Raw genomic sequence first — 15480 nt, 5'->3', positions numbered from 1 at the left:
AAATAAAAACTTACTTGGTCTTTAAGGCGCTACTGAAGGAATTTTTTTATTTTGTAAACACTATCTGAGTAAGTGAAAGAAAATCTAAAGTACAAATCAAGGCCAGTGACCCTATTAGTTTAATGCAATAACAATACAGAAACCAGCCAGGAGGATGTGCGTTGGTTTTTTTTAAAGCACTGGAGGATATTGGACACACACTCAATGTTTTACTTTCTCTGTACTTTCTGTAAGCTGGTTTTTAGTAAATAACGATTTCAGAAAATGACAAAAAAAAATTTTAATTACATTATCAAAAATTGTATGCCCATTGACTCAGTGTATATGTGTGTGTGTGCATAAGAAAGTAAGTAAATAAAATATGCCTTTTAAAAATACCATATACCAGCAGCATGTGCAGGAAGTTCTAGGAGAGGTTGATTTTAGAATAAAGATAATGCACTCGTTGAACCAATTTACTGGAGTACTGACCATGATGGCCAGAAAATACTGCTCCCCCCCCCCAAAAAAGAGAACCCAACAAACAGCATCTGAGAGAACAATGTCATTCTGTTAGGATATTTCCGGAATTAGGTGCAAGGAAACATATACATATATAAAGTTCTAGTAGGTAATGCAAGAACATCCTGTTTTCACAGTGGCCAAACAGATGCCTGTGGGAAACCCATAAGCAGGACTCAGACACAAGAGCCCTCTCCCCTCCTGCAGTTTCTGGCAACCGGCATTCAGAAGCGCTGCTGCCTCCAACTGCAGTGATAAAATGTTTTATTCTATGTCTTTGCCGCAGGATCACATTCACCCAGTGCTATACCAGCTGCACTGGCTCCCAGTGGAGTATAGGGTCAGGTTTAAGGTGCTGGTTTTAACCTTTAAAGCCTTATACAGCCTAGGACCCTTGTACCTACAGGACCGCCTCTCCTGGTATGTCCCATGGAGGACCTTACAGTCTGCAAATAACAAAATAAAAAAATTCCTTCAGTAGCACCTTAAAGACCAACTAAGTTTTTATTTTGGTATGAGCTTTCGTGTGCATGCACACTTCGTCAGATACTCTGCTCAGATGAAGGGTGGTATATAAATGTAATTAAAACAAAAAGAGTATCTGACGAAGTGTGCATGCACACGAAAGCTCCTACCAAAATAAAAACTTAGCTGGTCTTTAAGGTGCTACTGAAGGAATTTTTTTATTTTGCTTCGACTCAGACCAACACGGCTACCTACCTGTATCTGCAAATAACAACACCCTGAAGATTCCGGGTCCCAGGGAGATTAGACTGGCCTTGTCCAGAGTCAGGGCCTTTTCAGACGTGGCCCTGGCCTGGCGAAACGCTCTCTCACAAGAGACCAGGGCCCTGCAAGATTTGACATACTTCCGCAGGGCCTGCAAGACGGAGCTGTTCCACCAAGCCTTTGGTCAGGGTTCAGTCTGACTCATTTTCTCTTTGTATAAGAACAAGCATGAAGGAGGTTTCCCAGCTTGCTCACAGGTCCTTATAATATCAGTGGAAACAGTTGGTCCTGGCAAGTATTAACTGCTTTCAATTTTATCCTGAGGATTGTTATTTGTCCAGTTTAAACTTTAACTTTAATTTATTAGTATTAATTTTGGGATGCATTTTAATCAACTGATTGCTTGTTTTTATGCACATTGTATTACTGGGTATTTATATGATGTTAGCCACTCTGAGCCTGGCTCCAGCCGGGGAGGGTGGGGTACAAATAAATAAATACATGACAAGGGTTGGGGGTTGTTGAGGTGGGAAGAAAATGTCAATAATAGAGAAGTGGCTCAGCAGCATCTAACAATGTTTATTTATCTCCCCGCTTTCTTCCATGCAACTCAAGGCTGTGTCTGTAGGAATACCCACTCCACTCGATATGAGAATAGGGGAGACACTTGCCCAGCACACATAGCTGCCCTTCACTGCACCAAATGTCAATTGTGATAGATGTGCTTCAGCCCCACTGGAACCAATGTGGAAAGTTTAGCACATGACTTAAGTCCAATTTGTTTTCAGTGGCAGCTAAACACAATTCACCGGGTGTAACCCACACTATCGAGATTTCTCTAAGAGAGCAATTTTTTCCATGCATTATTTTCAAGTAAGCACAACTGTTTACCATATTATGTATTTTTGTGTTTTTATATTGTAAACTGCCCTGTGATCCTCAGATGAAGGGTGGTATATAAATGTAATTAAAACAAAAATAAAAATGGAATTCAATAGGGTTTACTGCCACATAAAAAAGCAGGGGCTTGGCCTGCTAGAATGAAATTTAGAATGATAGAATTGCAGGGTTGGGCGGTAACCCAAGGGTCATCTAGTCCACCCCCTTGCAAAGCAGAATCAAAGGCCAAAATATCCCTGACAGATGGCCATTCAATCTCTCTTTAAAAACACCCAGTACAGGAGGGTCCACCACCTTCCAAAAGAGTCCATTCCACTGCTGAACAGCTCTTTCAAAAAGCTCTTCGTAATGTCCTATCCACCAGAGCAGCAGAAAACCAGCTTGGTCCATCATCCATGAGATGGCCTTTTAGATATTTGAAGGTGACCATCATATCACCTCTCAGTCTTGTCTTCTTCAGGCTAAGCATCCCCAACTCCCTCAACTGTTCCTCATAAGGCTTGGTTTCTAGACCCTTGTAATGCCTAGCTTTCCCGAAGTCTACACCTAAGGGAATCCCTAATATATGCTATTCATGCTGACACCTTTAAAGTTATTTAGTAGGGGAATGCCTTTGTTGTTGAAGAGGCACAAAGTACACATGCTGTCTCAATTTGTGGCTCTTCCCTCCACTGCAGCCAGCAAGACTACAGTATCCATGTGCCATGCCTACCATGAGTGATGTATGTGTTTAACGGGAGCCATGCCACCCCCTACTCTTTTATCCTGCTGGGTATCCCTGGTCTGGAAGCGTCCTACTACTGGCTCTCCATCCCTCTTTCTTCAATGTATGTCATCACATTGCTAGGAAACTGCACCATACTGTATACAATCAAAACAGAGCAGAGCCTCCACAAGCCCATGTACATCTTCCTCTGCATGCTCGCCGGCATAGACCTGGTGCTCTCCACCTCCACCCTGCCCAAGATGCTCTGCATTGTCTGGTTCCGAGCTGGGGAAATAGACTTTGGAGCCTGCATGGCCCAGATGTTCTTCATCCACTCCTTCTCCATCATGGAGTCGACAGTGCTTGTAGCAATGGCCTTTGACCGTTACGTAGCTATTTGCAATCCTTTGAGATATGACTCCATCCTAACCAACCCACTGCTGGCCAAGATTGGAGCAGGGGTCATCCTGAGAGGCACAGTCTTCATCATCCCAATCATCATCTTGGCAGCCCGTCTTCCATACTGCAAGACCAACGTCATCCCCCACACATACTGTGAGCACATGGCTGTGGTGAAGCTGGCCTGCTCAAGCATCCTTGCCAATGTTGTCTATGGGCTTCTGGTGGCTCTCCTTGTGGTGGGGGTGGATTTGCTGTTCATCACTTTGTCCTACTGCATGATTGCCAGGGCTGTCATGGCTCTGCCATCAAAAGACGCCCGCTATAAGGCTTTCAGCACCTGCGCAGCTCACGTGGTAGTGATCCTGGTCTCCTACACCCCAGCTCTTTTCACCATCTTAACACACAGGTTTGGCCATCATGTGCAGCCTCATGTTCACATCCTTCTGGCCAACTTCTACCTCCTTTTCCCACCCATGCTGAACCCCATTGTGTATGGTGTGAAGACCAAGGAGATCCGTGAACGAGTGACCCACATGGTTCTCAGGAGGAAGCGACCTACATAACACTCTCTCAATAAGGGCTTGCAGTGTTGAATGCAACATCTAGAAGGCCGGAGGCAATAAAGAAATATTAAAAAGTAGTAAGACTGTAAGCAGTTAAAAAAAAACCCCAGGTTTTTTCATCTTAACGGGTGGCAGTCAACTGACTCTTATTCAGAATAGACCCATCAAAATTAATGAATATGACTAAGTTAGGCCCATTAATTTCAATAGGTCTACTCTGAATAAAACTTAGCCAAATACCACCCAGAGCCTTTTTGTGCTTTATTGATGTTATATCTGGTGTTCAAAATATCTGTGAAATTGTTTATGCTTCTGTAAGTATATACGGCTTTATCCAATGTTAGTCCTACTCAGAGCAGACCCATTGGAATTTAATGGTCATGAGTAACTTAGGGTTAATGGGTCAACTCTGAGCAGGACTGGGATTGGCTAAAGCCCATAATATACAAAATATGCTTAATTTGTTTTATCCTCTCTGCAGCTGTTTTTTTTTGTCAAATTTAGATTCATCATTTTAAAATGTGTTTGCAATTGTTTTACATGAATTGTAAGCCCCTTATATGGTTTTGTTATACTACAAGTTTTCTGTAACTTTTTTGTGATACAGTAAATAAATATATACAGTAATTCCCTTTCATGGTCACAAGGATCTCCAGAGCACAAGACTCTTAAAATGAGAGGGAGCCTGAGACAGGCGGATGCCAAAAACAACACTAATAGAGTTGAAAGGTTAAAGGTAGGTAGCCGTGTTGGTCTGGGTCGAAGTAAAATAAAAAAATTTCCTTCAGTAGCACCTTAAAGACCAACTAAGTTTTTATTTTGGTATGAGCTTTCGTGTGCATGCACACTTCTTCAGATACCAACTTCTTCAGAGTTGAAAGGGATCCTGAGGGTAATCTACAACAGTGTTTCTCATCCTTTTTTGGGCCATGGCACACTTGTTCCATGAAAAAAATCACGAGGCACACCACCATAAAAAAAGTTAAAAAATTTAACTCTGTGCCGCCCTATATTGACTATATAATTATGACTGTAAGAAACACTTGCCAATTGCTGTGTTGGTTGCAATCTCCTGTAATAAGGCTTCACAAGCCGCTGATTTCTCTGCCAGCACAATCCTTTGCTCAGCAAGTTTCAGGTTGAGCTCATCCAGCCAGCTTCTTTAAGTTTGTCTAAAACCACCCTCCAGTCGTTTGCACTGAGCTTTGCAGGTTTAACTCATGTTAAACCTGTGCTCCACTAAGACCCCTAGATCCTGTTCACATGTACTACTGGCAAGCCAGATGTTCCACATATTATATTTGTGCAGCTGTTTATTAAAATAAATAAATAAATCCCAACAGTGCCATAAAAGGAAGAACTACCTCAGGTTAGAAGAGATTTTAAGTAGGAAAATAGATGGGAGAGCTTCCCCACTCACAAAGGTACTTAGATCATTATGTTGATCTGGAAAGTGAAGAGTGTGTCTGTGTGTATGCTGGAAAAAATACTCTTGTTCCCAAGAGCACCTGTTGGCTATCCAGGGGAGAGGGAGGCATCCATGCCCATAGAGGTCTTTGAAAGCAACTGGCGGAGGCTGGAGGGAATTAGAAGCCTCCTCTTGGGTGCTGACCAGACTGACCTATAAATAAGACCTGGCAGCAGTTCCCTCCACCGGATCCTAGAGAGGCTGGCAGGAGCACTGGGCACAGCATGGCCACTTCTTCAAAGAGAGATTCTGCAATCTGCTAAGGTGAGTGACTATATTTAGCCTCAGGCAGGTTACATTACCCAGGTACTGTTCTCCTATAAGAGCTGGTGATGACTCCCTCAGGTGGATGCAGAAGCAGCATGGAAGGCAGAGGTGACCGTCTCCATAGCCTGTGTCTTCACCCAGCCAGTGGGATTAGGCTTTTGAGGGCTAGAATTACAGTCAATTGCATGAAAGAATACATTCTCCCTTGAAGACCTGCTGAGACTTTGGACCCAGCTTGGAAAGTAAGCTGGGCTGGCTTTTAAAGACAGGGAAGTGTAGGCTGAGAGGCAAAGGCTGCTGTTAAAACATCAATTTAATCTTTTAGCTGAAAGCCCCCTTGCTAGGTCTGGGGCGATGGATGCAGCAATGCTTTTGAATTCCAGGTGCTGGAAACCACAGGAGGTGAGAGAGGTGGTCCTCAGGTCTTTCTTGCAGCTTTCCCACAGGCATTTGACTGGCCACTCACTGTAAGAATATGATGCTGGACTAGTTGGGACCCCACTGGCCTGATCCAGAAGGGCTCATCTTAAATTCTTATGCATACTCTCTAAGGGAAAGCAAGAGTGAGCTTTCAACACATAACTGATATGCCCAACAGAGACATGTCATGTCATAATGTATTAGGAAAACAGATTCTGTAGAAGCTGGCAATATGAATTTGACATCAAGTCCACAGATTACCTGTGCAAATTCCACAAAGGATTTACTTGTTGTTTAACGTTCTCCACATGCACACACCCCTGGATAATTCCCTAGGGAAGAGCATCACATCAGAAATGAGCCAGGAATAGACAGGCTGTCACAGTGGCCGGAGTGGACTACTTCAGAGTAACGACGCTACGCAGCTCTGCATTTTTATTCTTTTATTGGTGCTGCGTATTTACAGTGCTGAAGTCATTGCTATTTACACGGAGTGATGTGGTCAGTCGGTTTCAGAACCTCCGAATGACTTTTGGCGTGTCTTTCTCCAACACAAAAGCTTTGGCAGACCCATCCTCTTGCCCCTCCTCTTTCTGCGTAGTTCTGGCGTTGGGGGGATGGGTCTCCCCCCCTTCTTTGCCCCTTCCTGTCCCACCTGGGACCCTGGCTCCTCTACCTTGCCTGAGCCTCGGACACGACTTCCTGCTTCCCCACTGGAATCGGAACTCTCCCTGCTTTCCCCTTTGCTCGGGGATGGGCTTGAACTCAGGAGGGGAGGGACTTCGCGATATCCCCTGTCCCTCACATCCACCCCCCTCCCAAGCTCTCCTTCACCCCTCCCCAGGCCCCCCCCATGTGTCGGTGACGACTGGAAGCCTAAGAACTCAGTGCTTTCCGAGCCCGTTGGTGTGAACACCTCCCCCCAGTCCTGCGAGCCCCCCCCCCTTCCGCCTGGGAGGACGGGAATCCCAAAAAGTCCGTGGCGTCAGAGCTGGTGGGGGTAAAAATGTTCTGCCAATCTGCTCCTTCCTCTGACTCGCTCATCCCGGCAACTCCAAAGTAGCCCAAAAAATGATTCGGAGGTTGCTGTCACAGTGGCCGGAGTGGACTACTTCAGAGTAACGACGCTACACAGCTCTGCATTTTTATTCTTTTATTGGTGCTGCGTATTTACAGTGCTGAAGTCATTGCTATTTACACGGAGTGATGTGGTCAGTCGGTTTCAGAACCTCCGAATGACTTTTGGCGCGTCTTTCTCCAACACAAAAGCTTTGGCAGACCCATCCTCTTGCCCCTCCTCTTTCTGCGTAGTTCTGGCGTTGGGGGGATGGGTCTCCCCCCCTTCTTTGCCCCTTCCTGTCCCACCTGGGACCCTGGCTCCTCTACCTTGCCTGAGCCTCGGACACGACTTCCTGCTTCCCCACTGGAATCGGAACTCTCCCTGCTTTCCCCTTTGCTCGGGGATGGGCTTGAACTCAGGAGGGGAGGGACTTCGCGATATCCCCTGTCCCTCACACAGGCAAACAGATGAAGCAAGGCGGGTGAGACTTCTGTTTTTGATGTTTTCCAAGCTCATCCCTCAGGAAGCTTGAAGCATCTACTAAGTTAAAACAATAAAATCACACGGCTGGGTCTTAAACTGTTAATCATGTTAAGTACTGTATATGTCTCTGTAAAATAGATGGGCTTATTTTGAGAAAAAGTAGAGTTGGCACCTTTTTTTCTGCTGTATCTCATGTCAGAATCTCCTGTCTCTCCTGTCTCTTGCTACCTTATGCCTTTGACTGGAGATGCCGCTAGGAATTGAGCCTGGGACCTCCTGCATATTTATTTATTTATTTATTAAATTTATATACCTTACCACCTTTTATTTCAAGGAGCTCATGGTGGTGTACCTGGTTCTCATCTCCCCATTTCACCCTCACATCAACCCTGTGAGGTAGGTGAGGCTGAGAGACAGTGACTTGTCCGAGATTGCCCAGTATGTTTCATGGCCAGGTGGGGATTTGAACTCCTGGGCCCTGCAACTGGACTATGGGTCCTCACTATTTACATATCCAGTTGGGGAAAGCTGCATCTGTGAACTTTTGCCAGGTATCCAGCTTTTAAAAGGCCTCAGGAGCCTTATCGCCAGCTGCTACTCTTATACCAGCAAAGTAAGAAGGGGCAGATTTTTCAAAAATCAAATTTGCACAATAGCTGCTTAGGTCAAAGCAAATCTTTCCCCTGGAGCAGAAGAGGCAGGCTGAAGAGTGTCACAGAATCATAGAGTTGGAAGGTATCCCAAGGGTCATCTAGTCCAACCCTCTGCAATGCCAGAACAGCTAGTGAGGAACAACTAGGCAGGAGACAGCAGAAGCAGCTGGGGGGGGGGGGTTGGCTGAGATAACTATACACATTTTGCAACTTGACTAAATGAAGAAAATATCACTGAATGCTCAATTAACGTTAGCATCCTTTAAATGTAGGCAGCCAGGCACACTAGAGGATAAACAGCTCTGAGTGAGCACTGGTATCTATCACATTCCTGAGTGCTGTTACCCCACACTTAAATTTTCAACTGCTGTATCCCTGCCAACCTTCACCATCAGGCCCTGCTGAAAGCTTGTATTTCTTCCTGCCAGCAGGAATGGGGTTGAGGCTAATTTATACCTGCTGGTGGAAACAAGACCTCAAAATGGTGATGTGAAATTTTGCTGGATGCAGAACATGCCCGTTAACTGTTGCCTGCCTCCCCTACCTCCAGATTAACAAGAAGCTTCTCCTTTGCACAGGCCATAGGAGGAGTACCAAGGCCCCTCCAGTCTAATATGTCTGCCTCTGGCAGCACCTACAATGGCACCCTACACCCTTCAATCTTCCTCCTGCTGGGGATCCCAGGGCTGGAGGCGGCCCACGTCTGGCTGGCCATCCCCCTCTGCTTCATCTACGTGGTGACCGTGTTGGGGAACTGCACCATCATGTTCATCATCTGGGTGGAAGAGATCTTGCATGAGCCCATGTACTTATTCCTCTGCATGCTGGCTGTCGTTGACCTGGCTGCATCTACCACTGTTGTGCCCAAAATGCTTTGCCTCTTCTGGTTTGGCTCACGAGAGATTCGCTTCGAAGCCTGCTTGACGCAGATGTTCTGCATCCATGCGCTGTCCATCATCGAGTCAGCCGTTTTGTTGGCCATGGCCTTTGACCGCTACATGGCCATCTGCCAGCCACTGCGCTATGCGGCCATCCTCACAAATCCTGCCATCGTGAAGATTGGCTGCTTGGCAGTTGCCAGGGGAGCCATTCTGACTGCCCCATTCCCCATCCTTGCCAGCAGGCTGCCCTACTGCCGAACCAATGTCGTCCCCCACACCTACTGTGAGCACATGGGCATCGTCAGGCTGGCCTGCGCTGGCACTGTGATCAGTAACATGTACGGCTTGACCGTGGCCTTGCTGGTGGTGGGTCTGGATTTAATGTTCATCGGTGTGTCCTATGCAAAGATCATTGTGACCGTGCTGAGGCTGCCATCTCGGGAGGCCCAGGCCAAGGCCTTCAACACCTGTGGCTCCCACATCTGTGTGATTGTCTTGGCCTACACACCTGCCCTCTTCTCCTTCCTCACACACCGCTTTGGCCACAACGTGGCCCCCTACATTCATATCCTCATCGGCAACTTCTATATTCTGGTGCCTCCCTTCTGCAATCCTATTGTCTATGGTGTGAAGACCAAGCTGATCCGTGAAAAGGTGGTCAGCTTACTCCTGAGAAGAAAAGATGTCTCCTAAAAAAAAAAGGTGGCTAGTGATGCATCTGGACACTTACTGGTGGGGCTGTGAATGCCAAAAAGAAAAAAGAAAGGACACAAATCCAGTCGCTCTTGATCTTGGACCAGAATCATATCTCTTATGAAGCATATAAACATTTACAATATACCCATAATTAAAATATGCACTAAAACAACACAGTACTTAAAGCAGGAGAGACAGGCTGAGAGATCAAGGGAAGGCAGATGCAGATAGGTGCCAATACACAAGCGGTTTCTTGTATTTCAACAGGGAGTGCATTCGATTACACCAGGGCCACAAGTGTCCCCTAAAAACAAATAATGATTAGGCCAAGACAAGACTAGCCAAATTCTATTTGTTGATCTTAATCCCCTTTAGCAGGTACTGGAGGGGAATACAATCTTCCAGATAATTCAAGGTGTTGGTCCTAACCATAGCTGCCAAGTTTTCCCTTTTCTCACGAGGAAGCCTATTCAGCATAAGGGAAAATCCCTTTAAAAAAGGGATAACTTGGCAGCTATGGTCCTAACACACAAGTCCTTATGCAGCTCAGGACCAAGTTACTTGAGAGTTATTTCTTATCCACACGGTAGATCACTGTAGTCTGCAAGAGAGTTTCTTTTGCAAGTTTCAAAGATCTCAAAAGCCTCCTCCGCAGTGACTCAGAGCAAGGCTTTTAGAATGGCTGCCCTTGGTCTGTGGAATAGGGTACTTCTCAAGGTAACAACAGGTGCCTGCTACCTGCACATTCTGGAAATGACTGAATACATTTTTGTTCCCACAGACTTTCTCAGCTGGATAAATGGATCTTTACCACAAAACTTCATTGTTTTAAATGAATTTGTATTGTGTTTTTGCCTGTTTTTAATTATATTGTGTGTAAATTGAGATAGTGGTTTAGAAGATAATAAATAATAACAACTACTTGTACAGAGTTGTTTATCTTAGTGGTTTTAAGTGTCAGGTGTAACTTCAGGCTGAACACAGCAGAGTTTGCGCAGGTTTTTCCAGAAGCTTCTGGCCGTAACTTAAATGACTAGACGTCTGGACGCAGAGTAAAACTATATACAGGATTTATTAAAATAAAGAAAATCCAGAGTTTCTATGTACAGCTTTAGAACTCAAAAACACAAAGTAAAATAAATCATTTCCTCTCTGTCTCTCTCTCAACCGATACAGCACCTCTCCTCCTACACTGACCACACTCACCACACCACGTACTGTGCTAGCTTTCTCTGATAACAGGTCTCAGTGCTGATATCAACCAATGAGAGGCAGTTACTAAGGCAGAAGTAGACCTTGGCTTTCTGCCCAGTGTTAATTGCTTGTCCTAGAGTTGATTGTGTGAAGAAGCAATCTGATGGTTTCTCACACTACTAATTTAGCAAAACCCGAACGTTGAGGGTATCCTGAGCAATTTTGCAGACGACACCAAATTGGGAGGGGTGTCTAATACCCCAAAGGACAGAATCACACTTCAAAATGACCTTAACAGATTAGACAACTGAATTTTAACATGTTGTTGTTGTTGTTGTTTAGTCGTTTAGTCGTGTCCGACTCTTCGTGACCCCATGGACCATAGCATGCCAGGCACTCCTGTCTTGCACTGCCTCCCGCAGTTTGGTCAAACTCATGTTCGTAGCTTCGAGAACACTGTCCAACCATCTTGTCCTCTGTCGTCCCCTTCTCCTAGTGCCCTCAATCTTTCCCAACATCAGGGTCTTTTCCAAGGATTCTTCTCTTCTCATGAGGTGGCCCAAGTATTGGAGCCTCAGCTTCAGGATCTGTCCTTCCAGTGAGCACTCAGGGCTGATTTCCTTAAGAATGGATAGGTTTGATCTTCTTGCAGTCCATGGGACTCTCAAGAGTCTCCTCCAGCACCATAATTCAAAAGCATCAATTCTTCGGCGATCAGCCTTCTTCATGGTCCAGCTCTCACTTCCATACATCACTACTGGGAAAACCATAGCTTTAACTATACGGACCTTTGTCGGGAAGGTGATGTCTCTGCTTTTTAAGATGCTGTCTAGGTTTGTCATTGCTTTTCTCCCAAGAAGCAGGCGTCTTTTAATTTCGTGACTGCTGTTACCATCTGCAGTGATCAAGGAGCCCAAGAAAGTAAAATCTCTCACTGCCTCCATTTCTTCCCCTTCTATTTCCCAGGAGGTGATGGGACCAGTGGCCATGATCTTGGTTTTTTTGATGTTGAGCTTCAGACCATATTTTGCGCTCTCCTCTTTCACCCTCATTAAAAGGTTCTTTAATTCCTCCTCGCTTTCTGCCATCAAGGTTGTGTCATCTGCATATCTGAGGTTGTTGATATTTCTTCCGGCAATCTTAATTCTGGCTTGGGATTCATCTAGTCCAGCCTTTCGCATGATGAATTCTGCATATAAGTTAAATAAGCAGGGAGACAATATACAACCTTGTCGTACTCCTTTCCCAATTTTGAACCAATCAGTTGTTCCATATCCAGTTCTAACTGTAGCTTCTTGTCCCACATAGAGATTTCTCAGGAGACAGATAAGGTGATCAGGCACTCCCATTTCTTTAAGAACTTGCCAAAGTTTGCTGTGGTCGACACAGTCAAAGGCTTTTGCATAGTCAATGAAGCAGAAGTAGACATTTTTCTGGAACTCTCTAGCTTTCTCCATAATCCAGCGCATGTTTGCTATTTGGTCTCTGGTTCCTCTGCCCTTTCGAAATCCAGCTTGCACTTCTGGGAGTTCTCGGTCCACATACTGCCTAAGCCTGCCTTGTAGAATTTTAAGCATAACCTTGCTAGCGTGTGAAATGAGCGCAATTGTGCGGTAGTTGGAGCATTCTTTGGCACTGCCCTTCTTTGGAATTGGGATGTAGACTGATCTTCTCCAATCCTCTGGCCATTGCTGAGTTTTCCAAACTTGCTGGCATATTGGGTGTAGCACCTTAACAGCATCATCTTTTAAAATTTTAAATAGTTCAGCTGGAATATCATCACTTCCACTGGCCTTGTTATTAGCAGTGCTTTCTAAGGCCCATTTGACTTCACTCTCCAAGATGTCTGGCTCAAGGTCAGCAACCACACTACCTGGGGTGTATGAGACCTCCATATCTTTCTGGTATAATTCCTCTGTATATTCCTGCCACCTCTTCTTGATGTCTTCTGCTTCTGTTAGGTCCTTACCACTTTTGTCCTTGATTATGGTAATCTTTGTACGAAATGTTCCTTTCATATCTCCAATTTTCTTGAACAGATCTCTGGTTTTCCCCATTCTATTGTTTTCCTCTATTTCTTTGCATTGCTCATTTAAGAAGACCCCCTTGTCTCTCCTTGCTGTTTTTTGGAAATCTGCATTCAGTTTCCTGTATCTTTCCCTATCTCCCTTGCATTTTGCTTGCCTCCTCTCCTCCGCTATTTGTAAGGCCTCGTTGGACAGCCATTTTGCTTTCTTGCATTTCCTTTTCCTTGGGATGGTTTTCGTTGCTGCCTCCTGTATAATGTTACGAGCCTCCATCCATAGTTCTTCAGGCACTCTGTCCACCAAATCTAAATCCTTAAACCTGTTCCTCACTTCCACTGTGTATTCATAAGGGATTTGATTCAGATTGTATCTTACTGGCCCAGTGGTTTTTCCTACTTTCTTCAGTTTAAGCTGGAATTTTGCTATAAGAAGCTGATGATCTGAGTTACAGTCAGCTCCAGGTCTTGTTTTTGCTGACTGTATAGAGCTTCTCCATCTTTGGCTGCAGAGAATATAATCAATCTGATTTTGATGCTGCCCATTTGGTGATATCCATGTGTAGAGTCGTCTCTTGTGTTGTTGGAAGAGAGTGTTGTTGGAAGAGAGTGTTGTTGGAAGAGAGTGTTGTTGGCTTGCCAGTTCCTGGAGAAGCCACTCCAGTATCCCTGCCAAGAAAACTCCATGGACAAAGACAACAGGCATATAAAAGTTATGACGCTGGAAGATGAGCCCCTCAGGTCGGAAGGCGTCCAACATGCTACTGAGGAAGAGCGGAGGACAAGTACAAGTAGATTCAGAGCTGATGAAGCAGCCGGGCCAAAGCCGAATGGATGCTCAGTTGCGGATATGCCTGGAAGCGAAAGGAAAGTCCGATGCTGTAAAGAAAAATATTGCATAGGAACCTGGAATGTAAGAACCATGAATGAATTTTAACATGGAGAAATGTAAAGTACTACACTTGGGCAAAAAAAGGAAAGGCACAAATACAGGATGGGAGACACCTGGCATGAGAGCAGTACATGTGAAAAGGATCTAGGAGTCCTGGTAGACACAAACTTGACATGAGTCAACAGTGTGATGCAGCAGCTAAAAAAGCCAATGCAATTCTGGGCTGCTTCAATAGGACTATAGCATCTAGATCAAAGGAAGTAATAGTACCATTGTATTCTGCTCTGGCCAGACCTCACCTGGAGTACTGTGTCCAGTTCTGGGCACCCCAGTTCAAGAAGTTCAAGAAGGATACTGACAAGCTGGAACGTGTCCAGTGGAGGGCAACCAAAATGGTCAACGGCCTGGAAACGATGCCTTATGAGGAACGGCTTAGGGAGTTGGGCATGTTTAGCCTGGAGAAGAGAAGGTTAAGGGGCGATATGATAGCCATGTTCAAATATATAAAATGATGTCATATAGAGGAAGGTGAAAGGTTGTTTTCTGCTGCTCCAGAGAAGCGGACACGGAGCAATGGATTCAAACTACAAGAAAGAAGATTCCACCTAAACATTAGGAAAAACTTCCTGACAGTAAGAGCTGTTCGACAGTGGAATTTGCTACCAAGGAGTGTGGTGGATTCTCCTTCTTTGGAGGTCTTTAAGCAGAGGCTTGACAGCCATATGTCAAGAATGCTTTGATGGTGTTTCCTGCTTGCCAGGGGGTTGGACTGGATGGCCCTTGTAGTCTCTTCCAACTCTACAATTCTACGATTCTATGATTCTAAGTGATGGTATTCCAGCTGAACTATTTAAAATCTTAAAAGATGATGCTGTTAAGGTGCTACACTCAATATGCCAGCAGGTTTGGGAAACTCAGCAGTGGCCAGAGGATTGGAGAAGATCAGTCTACATCCCAATCCCAAAAAAGGGCAGTGCCAAAGAATGCTCCAACTACCGCACAATTGCGCTCATTTCACACGCTAGCAAGGTTATGCTTAAAATTCTACAAGGCAGGCTTAGGCAGTATGTGGACCGAGAACTCCCAGAAGTGCAAGCTGGATTTCGAAGGGTCAGAGGAACCAGAGACCAAATAGCAAACATGCGCTGGATTATGGAGAAAGCTAGAGAGTTCCAGAAAAACGTCTACTTCTGCTTCATTGACTATGCAAAAGCCTTTGACTGTGTTGACCACAGCAAACTATGGCAAGTTCTTCTTGGGAGAAAAGCAATGACAAACCTAGACAGCATCTTAAAAAACAGAGACATCACCTTGCCAACAAAGGTCCGTAGAGTTAAAGCTATGGGTTTCCCAGTAGTGATGTATGAAAGTGAGAGTTGGACCACAAAGAAGGTTGACCGCCGAAGAATTGATGCTTTTGAATTATGGTGCTGGGGGAGACTCTTGAGAGTCCCATGAACTGCAAGAAGATCAAACCTAGCCATACTTAAGAAAATCAGCCCCGAGTGCTCACTGGAAGGACAGATTCTGAAGCTGAGGCTCCAATACTTTGGCCACCCCTTGAGCAGAGAAGACTCCCTGGAAAAGACCCTGATGTTGGGAAAGATGGAGGGCACAAGGAGAAGGGGACGACAGAGGACAG

The 15480-nt window shown here is 45.1% G+C and overlaps 3 protein-coding genes across 3 annotated transcripts in view; all 3 read left to right on the top strand.

Annotated features, from left to right (window-relative positions):
- Window positions 1-15480, top strand: part of LOC132592062 (uncharacterized) — a 295543-nt gene that overhangs the window by 156666 nt on the left and 123397 nt on the right.
- Window positions 2851-3801, top strand: LOC118085596 (olfactory receptor 52P1-like). The gene has a single exon (XM_035116428.3). The coding sequence runs from the start codon at window positions 2851-2853 to the stop codon at window positions 3799-3801; it is 951 nt and encodes a 316-aa protein (XP_034972319.3).
- On the top strand, window positions 8767-9726 carry LOC118079023 (olfactory receptor 52P1-like). The gene has a single exon (XM_035115261.3). The coding sequence runs from the start codon at window positions 8767-8769 to the stop codon at window positions 9724-9726; it is 960 nt and encodes a 319-aa protein (XP_034971152.3).

Source organism: Zootoca vivipara, chromosome 4 (assembly GCF_965207765.1).
Source record: "Zootoca vivipara chromosome 4, rZooViv2.hap1.1, whole genome shotgun sequence".
NCBI lineage: Eukaryota > Metazoa > Chordata > Lepidosauria > Squamata > Lacertidae > Zootoca > Zootoca vivipara.
Note: the sequence above shows the minus strand (reverse complement) of the source record. Positions and strands in the feature narration are given on the sequence as shown.

Bases quoted from the DNA above. Each gene is read 5' to 3' on its own strand.
- LOC118085596 (XM_035116428.3), top strand. From the start codon at position 2,851: ATGTATGTGTTTAACGGGAGCCATGCCACCCCCTACTCTTTTATCCTG.
- LOC118079023 (XM_035115261.3), top strand. From the start codon at position 8,767: ATGTCTGCCTCTGGCAGCACCTACAATGGCACCCTACACCCTTCAATC.